Source organism: Euprymna scolopes, chromosome 39 (assembly GCF_053919585.1).
Source record: "Euprymna scolopes isolate OS-2025 chromosome 39, ASM5391958v1, whole genome shotgun sequence".
Classification (NCBI taxonomy): Eukaryota; Metazoa; Mollusca; class Cephalopoda; order Sepiida; family Sepiolidae; genus Euprymna; species Euprymna scolopes.
The window spans coordinates 31,627,164-31,640,133 of record NC_136520.1 but is presented as its reverse complement, the minus strand read 5'-3'; the positions used below and the strand labels follow the sequence as shown (position 1 = coordinate 31,640,133).

The window sequence follows — 12,970 nt, the reverse complement described above, 5'->3', positions numbered from 1 at the left end:
TTATAACTAAATAAATTAAATTCCAACAAATAAAACAAATGCCATGACTTGAAACTAAAACCTTCATATCTTCAGTATTTTTTTCCTACGAAATGAGCTATTTAGATTTTTTTTATAAATATTACTTTAAAAAAATAACCATATCTTTGGGGTGATGTCATAGATTTATAATTTACGTTATGTTTCAAACTATTAATTCAAACACGAGTTATATTATCAATAAATTATTTTAATACTTCAAAACATTATTTTACTTTAACTATGCATTGGTGTTAAAAATTTTAATATATGCTAGAATTTGAGCCTCCTGCCCTCTCTCTCTCTCTCTGTATACTGGTCAGTACCTGATCGAAACATTGCCGAGCAAAGGGTTTAATCATATACTATTTAAAATACACTGAATACTCTAACTAGTTATGAAAAGTGACCATATGTTGGATTTAGGGAAGAATAAAACACATCCATCTTGGTCTATGAAAATCAAACATGAAGTAACTCTCAAAGCTTAAAGTGAAAGTAACTCTCATAGTTTAAATAAATAAGCTTACTTCTGGTTTTAAACAACTGTTGCCAGCTATTAATTTCAATTAAATAAACTTTAAATAATATTTCAAAATAGAACAATTAAAACGATTCTATTACAATAAATAATTAATAGCAGCTAATTATTACAATAACTTTTCTTTGATGTAATATGCAAATGAGGTTAATTATTGAATGTAGATTTCTTTTGAATTATATATATATATATATATATATATATATATATATATATATATTTATATATATATATATAATCATGCTGGAATAAAAGTGTATATAAATAAGTCTGTTTTCAGTATGGAAATTAATTTGTGAAACTTTACTTTTTGTACATAGTAAATTGTGAACAGACAGACAAGAATACAACTTTTTTATAATACACACAAGCCAATTTTTGGTCACCCAACAAAGGAATTGGATCTAGTAATTCACTCCCGTTTGTCCATTCGTTTGTTCATTTGTTCGTACTTTTCTCAATATCCACGCCTTGGATTTAAAAAAATTTTTTTGCACAAACATTAGTCATGGTGAAAGTAAATTTTTCTAGAACAGATTTTCTGGGATAACTTTGGTTGCCCTCTAGGGGCCATTATAGGGGCAAAATTGTCCCCCCCCCCAAGTCGTTCATTCATTCAATTGCTTGCACTTTTCTTCATATTTTTTTAAATTTTGCACAAGCATTCATCTGAAAAGTAAAATTTCTACTTGTGGAGGGTGACCTTGCATGTTCTACTTTTTTTATTTTTACATACAAACACTGTTTCATGCTTACAGTCATCGATGTATGAAATGATAATTACTGCCAGGATTTACTCAATTGGAAAATCCCCCTTAATTCTGCAGATTTGGAGAATAGGTTAAGTGTAGAGAAAATTCAAAGTGCAATCTGTGTAGTTTTAACATTGTTGCAATAAACTTGACACAATGTATTGTTTTAGTGAAAGAGTCGAAACAAATTTGTAGACTTTTTTTTTTCTGTTTTGTATGATGATTTCTTCAGAGCAGTGGTGAAGTCGGTCCTTGTTTATGGTGCTACAACCTGGACACGCACCAAAAGATTGGAAAGAAAGCTAGACGGCATGTACACCTGTATGCTACAGCGTTAAATATATCTTGGCAAGATGATCCCACAAAGCAGCAACTTTATGGCAACCTACCTGACATATGTAGATATCATCAGGGATCAATGTCTATGATTTACTGGTCACTGCGAGAGGAGCAAGCAAGAAAATGTATTGCGGAGAACTCCACGGCACAAACGCACAAGCATAGGATGACCTAGATCCATGTGCATCCAGCAAATTGCACATGATGACAACTATGTTCCTGAAGATCTGAGGCACCTGATGAAAGATAAGGAAATCTGGAGAGGGTTACATTGGTCTGAGCAAGGAGCTCGACCAGATATATATATATATATATATATGACACATTCAGTGGAAGAATGTCGTAAGCGCCAAAAGTTGAAATTTTGTGATTTTTGTTGCAAAATGCTTAAAATATCAAGGAGAATCTAATCACAAAAAAATCATTGCTGATTTCAAAGTATTTATGTGAAAATAAGTGTTTGAATATTTGATATACATTGTTGAAATGTGAATACTTAAAACCATAGATTTTCTTTAAATTCTCTACCTAATTATGTTCTATTTGTTTGGATTTTTCCAGACTTGCAAATCAACGATCACTAACATTATTGTTGTTCATTAAAGTCGAACATCTAAAAAATTTAATTTTCTAAGCCCCTTCAAATATGACTGGAAGAAATGGAATAAGAAAGGTTGACAAGTGGGAAAGAGAAACAGCAAAAAGGAAGCGAAATAGTGAATGTCAGTAGTTCCTCAAAATGCATTGTAGGAAAGTGCAGGCTTGTAGAAGCATGTTCTTGCAAGAAATTTGTACTTTGTTAGAATGATATTGTAAGATTGTCGTTGTATTCAAATAGTTAATAAATTTCTTCCATTGCCCGATTATTAAACCCTATTTAAAGGCTCAAAGAAGCATCATTATGCTCTAAACATTTTTTTTTTTGTGAAAAGTATCAAATGGCGCTTCCACCGAATGCATCATATGTATGACGATTGTTGAATTGGAGCAACTTTAGCATTCAACATCATTTGTGTCTGTATAATCACTCGAAATTTAGTATACCACCTCCTTAACCATTATTTATGACAGAGCAGATGCCATTGCTTTTCTTGAACAGTATTTTTCCCATCAGAAAGCAATAATTTTTCAACATGTAATTCTGATTTTACTATTGATTTAAAATTTTTCAACAGTAGCTTCACTTAAATAACTGTGATTTGTAAACTAATAATCTAATTAGGCTCAAACTGACTCACGTCATTTGAAGGTTAGTACTTTATAAAAAAAAACGTAGATTTTTAACTAATACCATATATTTGTTCTAAATTATAATATAAATAGATTATAAATCTTTGCTTTTCATTTTCTCTCTCTTCAGGAAAATGACCGGAATGGCCTTCCGAGTACCAACTCCTAATGTCTCTGTTGTTGATGTTACTTGCCGCCTTAAGAAAGGCGTAAGTAAAAAAAAATTTTAATCTTTTATCTTTCTTTTCTCTTTTTTGTCTTTATTTTTTTTCTAAACTTTGATTTTCTTTAAAAACTAATTCACAATGTTTTAAATTCATAGTGAAAAAGTTTAACTACATCATACAAGATTAATGTATTCTTATAACATGTTATATTATAACATGTTATATGTTATAGTATAACATATGTTATATTATAACATCTTATAGTATAACATATGTTATATTATATGTTATACTATAACATATGTTATAGTATAACATGTTATACTATAATAACATATGTTATGTTATAATATAACATATGTTATATTATAACATGTTATATTATAACATATGTTATACTATTACATATATTATAGTATAACATATGTTGTAGTATAGCATGTTATATTATAACATATGTTATATTATGACATATGTTATTAACATAACAAAAACAATTTCAACCAATCAACTTTTTTCCTTTTATATCTTTGTCTTTCCTTTATTTTTTAGGCTAGTTATGACAAGATCAAAGCAGTTGTAAAGGCAGCCTCTGAGAAGTCAATGAAAGGCATATTGGGTTACACTGAAGACGATGTTGTCTCCACTGACTTTCTTGGAGACACACACAGCAGCACCTTTGATGCTAAGGCTGGAATTAGCCTTACTGACCACTTTGTCAAACTTATTTCCTGGTAAGTCTTCTATTCTATAGTTAAGCTTATATCATGGTAATTCCTTTATTCTGTATATGAGCTTAGAAGCTTATCTCCTGGGAAGTTATTATCAACCCTCTCCTATTCTATATATAAACTTATCTCCTGGTCATCATATCGTATGTATCTGAAGATTCTATTGTTGGCATTGATTTCCCAGATGTTTTTCTAGTCCGAATTCTTTCTAGAAATATATCGGATTACAAGAGGGACTATGTAAAGGTTGCCAACATCCTAAGAGAAAGTGATTTTTGTAAAACGAACTGGATTCGAATTTGGAATACCCAAGTCGTCAGTCTGTACTCTTCTATTTTATTCTATAACTACTTTTTTTTTTTTTTTTTTTTTACTCATCCCAAGCATAAGATCCTGGTTCTTCAAAGTAAATAACCTAGAAAAACTTTTTAGCACCATACAAATAGAAGATACATTAAATTACCTAAAAACAATTGCAAAATCTAAAAATAGAACAATACCTACCCCCTATACTACAAATCAAAAACGTTTCACAAACCAGAAACGCATCTAAAAGCTAAGAATGATTCCATAAACAAAAACGCTTCAAGAAAAATTCTTCATTTGACCCTAGAATAACCTTGTAGCAAACGATGGGGAGGCAAACACAAACAATAAGATAGTGTACCATATTCAATAAACCTGTTCCAGAATACAAGTATAAAAAAAAAAAAAAAAAAAACTGTTTGGCTTTAAAATGACTCTAAAGTGGTTGATAGGCCATTAAACTCCATCAAACCAAACATAAAAGCATAAGGGGCTACAGTGGTAGACTAGATTTAGTGGGAGGGATGCTTGTTCATATTTATTTACAGGTACTTCCAGAAGAACATCTTGTATCTCGTTTAAAAGTCTTCTTGTACGCCAATGTGCTTAACAAGACTCTGCCGATTCAAACAAATGGTACTCTTTTTCTGTCTGACCATGTTTAGGATGCATCTTTCCCTGTTACTCTCAGGCCATGTGTATAACACATTTGTTTCTATATTATTTAATTGGAATCCATTATTGAGATGAGTATTATTTGTTTATTGCGGACTATTATCCTCATCTTTCTTGGTTGCTGTTTCATGATGTTTCACCCAACTATTTCTCTGGCTTTTGTCAGGTGGTAACCGCAACGGGATAGTCCGCAATATTTAAATTAATAAATAATACTCATCTAAATAATGAATTCCAATTAAATAATATATATACCATTCGGTACGGACCCGACTATGGAAGATCATATAATGAATGAACGTGGATTATAAGACCAAAAAATCCAACCTTGATCGCCCTTCGGGACCCATGGCGCAGTGGATAAAGATGTTGAATCTCTACGGTTCCAAGTGAGAATTGTCTGAAGATAGTGGTTTCAATCTTACCCAAAGCCGGCCAGAGGCTTACTTGGCCAAAACATGGTAAAACGACAACAACTATGGATGGTAGTAATTGCTGAGAATGCAGTTAGGAGATTCTGAGTTCCTATCCCGTCGCAGTTATCATCTGACAAAGGCCAGAGGAATAGTCAGACTAAACGTTGTGAAACGACTAAGGAAGATGAAGATAATAGTTTGCAATAAATAAATTAACACCTATTTCTCTTCTCTCATGTCTCAAACACATCTCGAATACCCTTCAACTCGAATACCCTTCAAATACCCGGCCAGAGGCTTACTTGGCCAAAACATGGTAAAACGACAACAACTATGGATGGTAGTAATTGCTGAGAATGCAGTTAGGAGATTCTGAGTTCCTATCCCGTCGCAGTTATCATCTGACAAAGGCCAGAGGAATAGTCAGACTAAACGTTGTGAAACGACTAAGGAAGATGAAGATAATAGTTTGCAATAAATAAATTAACACCTATTTCTCTTCTCTCATGTCTCAAACACATCTCGAATACCCTTCAACTCGAATACCCTTCAAATACCTGCTTCTCTGAACAAGTGTGTCCTTTTTATCTCTGCTGTCACATCGTGCAGCCGGCTTGGTCATTTGCATATGGTTATTGCTTTTTTTTTCTAAGCCATGGTCATAAAACCATTAGCAATAGACGGAGGCTACTAAGCTAATTAGGGAATGCATAAAACTTAGAAATATCACAATAGTTAGCCAATACAGAACTCTGAAAATGTGACAGTGATACATGTTCATTCATACAATTCTGAGGCAGCATGTTCAGGACTGCAGAACACAATGTGAAAGAAGATTGCCAGTACATCTCTGAGCAAACGCCTGTGTGATTATGCAGAGGGTTTAATGTGAATATATATCCTCACAGGATTACTTGGTTCAACTGCAGCACAGGGCGGTATGTAAGCATTGTGGTGAGGTAAGAACCATGAAATAAGCTGTAGGCAACAGAAGCAACTGTTACATTGCGGCAAGTAGACAGCAGATCTAACCCAAACAGATCATATACTCCAGAGGAAACAATGTCAGCAGATCTGTTACATAAATGCATATTAGGTTGTCCCAAAAGTTTGTAAACACTTGCAAAACAATTTAACTTTTATTTTCCAAGTAATAACAAAAATTAATCCTCAAAATAAAGACTATCATTTTCCAAGACTTTCTGCCATCGATCTGCAAGGTTTCAGATCTAGTCAAAGTACCATTCAACCGGATTTGAATCAAAGAATTCTTGACACACTTCCTCTATCTCATCAAACCAGTCGAATTGGCAGCCCTTCAGAAAATGTTACATTGAGCGGAAAAGGCTGTAATCTGATGGAGCAGAGTCAGGGCTCTAGGTTGGATGTGGCAGAACCTCAATGCCATCAAGCTATTCAAACTTGTCTTTGATTCCTGGCGGTGTGTGGCTTAACTAACAGCTCAATTTTATTGATTTCCATCTGGAATAGAAAGATGAAGATCTCTATAACAATATAAATGCAAAACTCAATTAAAAATTGCATAAAAATTCAATTTTTTCCAAGTGTTTACAAACTTTTGGGACAACGTTACACTGTATTATTTTCCTTTTAAGTTTCTGGTCTTAACGTTTTGATTTTGTTGTATATATATATATATATATATATTTTTTTTTTTTTTTTTTTTCGAGCAGTGGAGATTATCTTCTCCTCTGGATGCCAACTCAAGTTGTATTTACGTGCCCCTCCCCCATGAGTGATACGAGTATTCTCAATAATAATCCATGATATAATTCATAGTAGCTGCTTATGTCTTAGTGGCAATATGCTTTATCTAAATATAAAAAACTTATTTTAGTTTTGAATTTTATTCGTTTGCAAAAGTTTTAACTTAAGGTAGACATCTATTATATTTATCAATTTAAAATGAGCTATTCCTCCCTTTGCTAATTTGCATTTTTAGTGATTATTTACAAATATTTTATATAACCAGTTACATCAGCCGGATTATTTAATTTTAAAAATAAATTGTAGCCAAGTACATTATAAAATTATATATAAGTTATATAATACAAAAATGAACAAAATTAACTCGTCAGAAGCAAAGTTTGATTTGTCAGTTTAAATGCTACTCGGGTCTGACTGAGAATCAACCTGCCTTGTTTGCTGTGAGTATTAGGTTGGTGCAAAAATGTTTTTTTTGTTTTTGTTTTTTTGTTTTGTTTTTTAACATTCACCTTCAAGTCAAAAATCACTTTTTGCACCAACCTAATAATATATATATGTAGCTTATTAGTTGTTCCAATATTTTTATTTTTAAAGTGCCATTCATATTTGTTTTCTACAGGTATGATAACGAGATGGGCTATTCCAACCGTGTTCTTGACTTAATCCTCCACATGAGCAAGGTCGGTTAAAAACAAGGGCAATTTAAACGCCACATAATAACAGTTAATTCAGTGTTCTTGTTAATGTTACAGCTAATAAAGTTACATTTATAAAACTTGGCATTGTCTCGTGTTTTTTATTTCTTTGTTTTTTGTTTTAATGAAATATATGCTTCTCCCTCCACCCCACCCCACCTTCAGAAGTATATTTTTGCTAGGCTGAGACGGTTGATTAAACATATTGTTTTCTGGATCAGAATTTATTCAAACACTTATCATTAGCAAGTTCTTGACCTTGAAGTTGTAGTTTTTTTTTAAGTTACTTACATCAAGTGGCTTTATGCCTTGTTTGAAACGATTTCCATAAAAACTACATACAATATGTAGTTAAAGCAAAATAAAATGTTTAGGATTATTAAAATTTTCAATGCTATGTTTACCCATTTATATGTATTTTGTTTATTGCTTATATTTGAATTCATGTTTTGTAATTGTTAGTGATAGTAGTTGTGTTAAAGCTAATGAGTTTCAGAGTTGACTTCTTTATATACATTATGTAGCCCCATGTATAAATATTTTATTTGTATAGACATGACAAATGACAATGTTTTGATCTGTTATTAAAATCTAAGATTTTCTCATGCAAAAAGGCTGTCTTTCCATTTAGCTGCTTGTAAAGGAACTTATGTAAATAAAACCTTTCGATTTTTAGAGTGAAAACAAGGATTAAAACAGCCTTTAGCAACCCGTGTGTGTGAGCTAAAAAAAGGGGGGTTCCTTTTACCATTAAATGGAGGAAAATTGAACAAAATCCTTGTACTCTCCAGAATTGAAACAATGCTCGCTTTGCAATGCTGAGAAATACCATATTCTATGTTTAATTAATGATCCAGGAAAAAGCTAATGTGTGGAGCGAATGCCTGAAAGTTGTATATACCTTATAAGCTGGGGCGGTAAAAAAGACAAAACCTGAATTCAAAAATTTTTTATTTTTTATTTCCATATTTCATTTTATTATATTGAATAGCTTATATAAAAAAAGAGGAATGTAATTATAAGGTTTTAGTATAGTGTACCTTTTCCTTAGACTAGATAAGCATTCCCCCCCCCCCCCAAAAAAAACAGACTTCATTTAAATTTTTAAAAATGAATTTTTAATTTTAATTTTAAAATTGAGTTTTAATTTTAAATTTAATTTTAAATTTGGAGTTTATAGGATAAGAGACAATGCAATGAAGTTTCATTCTAAGATTTAATAAACAACTTTATTTGCCATTCTCATTAGTAGCTTTAGTAGGAGAGAGAAACATATTAGTAAGAGAGTTCATTATTCGTGCTCGCTTGTAGTAGTCATGAAAAGAGTTCTTGAAAGAGAGAGAAAAGTGTTCAATGTGTTTAAAGATAGAATTAATATATTGCCGACTGATTGAAGGAGAGAATAGTTCAGTTCCATTTACATGTGTTTATAGCTAGTAGCTGTCAGTATGAAGGAAGCTGGTTAAAAGAGAAAGAAAGGGCAAAGACTTCAGTGTATTTATGTATGTAGCAGTGCGCGTCCGATAGTAGAGAGAGAGGGTAAAGGGTTAGTGTCTCGTGGTAAGAAAGAGTAGATGTGTGTGTATGTGGGTGTGTGTTCTTTAGTATGACAAAGAATGTTCGTTAGGGTACAGCACGTGGAAATAAATGTGAGTTTGAAGAAAGCCATAGCTAGCTTGTTGTACTCACATTCTACCTGGGGCCAAAACCCCAGGCGAAGTCTGCTCCCAGGCAGGGCCAGGTTGAAAGAAGGTTGAGAGTTTCAGATTTTGCCTTTTATATATCACGTGATAGAGAGCTGGCTTGTGATTGGACAAGCCAGGCAGAAAATGGATTTCAAATCTCAAAGTCGTGAGAGGTAGTTCCTACCTGTGATTGTAGCGAGTGTCGGCTGCTACAAGTTAATATTGATTTTATTTTTAGTTTGGATGTAAAATTAATAAATTTGTCAAATCTGATGGATTAATATTTTAGAATAAAATTTTGAAAAACACTATTAAAATTAGTTTTCTTGAGACTATTTAAAAGAAATTTACACTTGACCCATATTAAATATGGTAGTTGAAGAAAAAAATAGAAACATGTCCTTAATCAAGATCTAATCCACTACCTCACAGTTGCTAAACTTATTTAGGCAAGCACATTCTACTGCAGATATCCTAACTGTAATTTCTGAATGTATATACCATGCACTGGATAAGGTAGTAGCCCTAAATATATCTAAGGCTTTTGACAAGGTATGACAAGATGGTCTTCTCATGAAAATAAAATCCTATGGTATTACTGGATGAATACTGAAAATAATTAAATCCTTCTTAAATAAAAGAATCCAAGTTGTCCTCTATGGTCGTACGTCAAAACAATAATATAAATGCAGGTGTGCTTCAGGGATCGATCCTTGGACCATTATTATTTGTGATATTCATAAATGACCTCCCTGATAAAATTGTCTCTGAAATGGTGAACACATCCAAAATAATGGCGGAAACCCTCCAGTCTGTATGGAATGGAGACAAAAATGGATGTTAATATTCAATGCTGCCAAGACTAAGCTTCTTTCTTTAATAATTACAAAACCTCTTCTCAACCATTAATAGGCATGGCTAATAATAATACATTACTTGAAAGTATTTGTTTAGACTCCTCGGTTTAAAGTTCACAGGGAACATGAATCGGAACAGATATATTTAGGGCATTGCCAAGGCTGCTGCAAAGAAGGTGGGCTTTTTCTACTGTGGTAGAAAGTTACTTATGCTTGACAGTATCCTGTACTTCTACAAGACCACCATTACTGGAGTATTGTTGCCACATCTGGGCTGGTGCATCTGCTACTAGTCTTTCACTCTTCGACAGGATTCAAAAGAGTCGCTAATCTAATAGGCCCTGAACTGTTAGCTAGGCTTCAACCTTTCTCCCATCTACGAAATGTTGCATTCATCTGCCGGTTTTACAACTATTTTAAAAGTAGGTGCTCCAAACTACATGCTCTTGTACCTCCTTGACGTAAATACTCCTGATAAGCAGCAAAATTTCAACCCCTACATAGAAATCTCTAATACTAGAAAGCCTTCTACTATAATAGTTTCTTCCTTTGGACTACTAGACTTTGGAATTCTCTTCCAGGTTCCTGTTTCCCAGATTGCACTATGATGTAAAATTCCAAGTAAACAGGCATCTTGCTGCTGAACTCCCTACATGGTATCCCTGCAAATTATGTCCCAGATAGTATCCCCGTACATCAAAGTAGTACTGTGCCTTGTTTAGGGTGAAAATGCAATTTTAAAAAATTAAAAAGGAGAAATCAGCTGTCTCTTAGAAACAATATCTTGAATGCAAAGGTTCATGTTGAGAAATCAAAGCACTTGAAATCCTACAAACATTAATGTTAGATACAAAATCCCCTGGTCAGTAAATTTAAATGTCTAGTGATAAAACAGATTATCATTTTTAAGTAGATGACTGTGCGGTTTACCCCAAATAAAAACAGGAATAATTTGCCATTTGGAATTTATTTTGCTGGGATGCTATCTATTCTGCTCATGTAAAATGAATTATTTGAATATTCAGATATGCCTCATCTTTGCCAGCCAAGATGTTTAAAATAGACATGAGTAGTCATCACTTTGACCAGTATTTATTTTATCAAATTGATGAGAAAGTTCTTGATTTCAAATGATGTATTTTCAAATAAGTTTTCGTTATAATACTTTTACTTTATATAGCATTTTAAAGAGCGTTTTTCACTCTATCTAATCATTTAAATTATAATCGTTTGAAAACAACTGTCTTCTTTGCAGAACATTAGATATAAGATATAAAAATAAAAAGCAAATTTGAACAATTTTTTTTTTATTTCAATTCAAATTAGGACGAAAAGCTGCTGAAACAGCTTACAATATCAATGAAATATTTGGCCCAGAAACGCTACTGAACACACAGCACAATGGTAGTTTAAGAAATTTCATGGCGGCAACAAGAGTCTTGAAGATGATGAACATAGTGGTCGACCATTGGATGTTGACAATGATCAATTAAGAGCCTTAGTCAAAGCCAATCCATATACAACTGTTCAAGAACTTACTCTTGTGAATTAGATGTAATCCATATGATGATTTCAAACAACTTGAAAGAGATTGAAAACTTGATAAATGGGTGGCTCACAAATTGAATGACAACCAGAAGAAACGCCATTATGAATGTCATCTTCCCAGATGCGATAAGAACGACCTGTTTCTCGACCAGGATGTCACTTATGATGAAAAGTGGGTTCTTTATGACAACCAGCGATGTTCAGCTCAGTGATTAAATGCTGACAAAGCTCCCCCAACACTTCCTGAAACCAGAGTTGCACCAAAAGAAGTTCATGCTGACTCTTTGGTGGTCTGTGACCTGTCTCATCCATTAGTTTTTGAATGCAGACGAAACCATTACAGCAGAGAATTACTGTCAATAAATGGATGAAATGCATCAGAAACTTTGACAACAACCAGAAGACAGAAAAGGCCCAATTCTCCTCCACAACAATTCCCGGCGGCATGTTGCTAAACCGACCCTGCAGAAGTTGAACAAATTGAGCTACAAAACTCTGCCTCATCCGCCATACTCTCCAGACCTCTCACTTACTGACTATACTTTTTCAAGCATCTCAACAACTTTCTGCATGAGAAATGCTTCAAAAACTTTAGCGATATCAAAAATGCCTTCAGCAACTTCATCACCACCAAAACACAAGATTCTTACATTATACATGTTTTGCGTTGGCAAAAGTGTGTTGATTCTGATGGCGATTATTTCAATTAACAAATTTTTGTTTGAATTGAGATATGTTCATCTGAATTTAAAAGTTCAAAACCGCAAGAACTTTCTTATCAACCTAATATTATATATTTTCCTAGATGAATGGTGAAAAGAACGCATGTTAAATTCTTCAACACAGATGTTAAGAAACAGAGAATTGTTAAATCAACATGTAGTGAGGTGAGCGGGGGAGAGAGAAATACATAATAGATAGCTAAGAAATAGATGGGTTATTTGTTGGTTAATTAGAACAATTATAATTGAATTACAGAACTAAGGTACATTTTAGTATGCCTTTTGTGTTATCTCTATGAATTTAGATATATATATATGTTTGCATATTGGTATATGCAGTATTCACTACTAAACTAATTAACCGATCATTATAAATTTGGAAACGGTGCTCAGGATTAAGATCGTAAGGTCTACTTCATTTATGTTAAAAGGTGATAAAACCCTTTGTGAAAACCCTCTTAGAGTTACGTCCCTTGAATTGATTTCAAAGAGATTTATGGCTGTTAATTATTAATTAAATATTAAGGATTTTAATTAAAGCCACTATGCAACACTATACT

At 32.9% G+C, this 12,970-nt stretch overlaps 1 protein-coding gene across 2 annotated transcripts in view; it reads left to right on the top strand.

Annotated features, from left to right (window-relative positions):
• LOC145263715 (glyceraldehyde-3-phosphate dehydrogenase-like) overlaps positions 1 to 7,682 on the top strand; it is a 33,374-nt gene extending 25,692 nt beyond the window's left edge. For both annotated transcript variants that reach the window (XM_080120672.1, XM_080120673.1), the window contains exons 9-11: positions 3,011 to 3,089; positions 3,600 to 3,781; positions 7,523 to 7,682. In XM_080120672.1, the coding sequence (XP_079976798.1) occupies positions 3,011 to 3,089; positions 3,600 to 3,781; positions 7,523 to 7,592 (331 nt within the window). In that variant the 3' untranslated portion in view covers positions 7,593 to 7,682. The remainder of the gene's footprint in view (positions 1 to 3,010; positions 3,090 to 3,599; positions 3,782 to 7,522) is intronic.
• Positions 7,683 to 12,970: the final 5,288 nt, after the last annotated feature.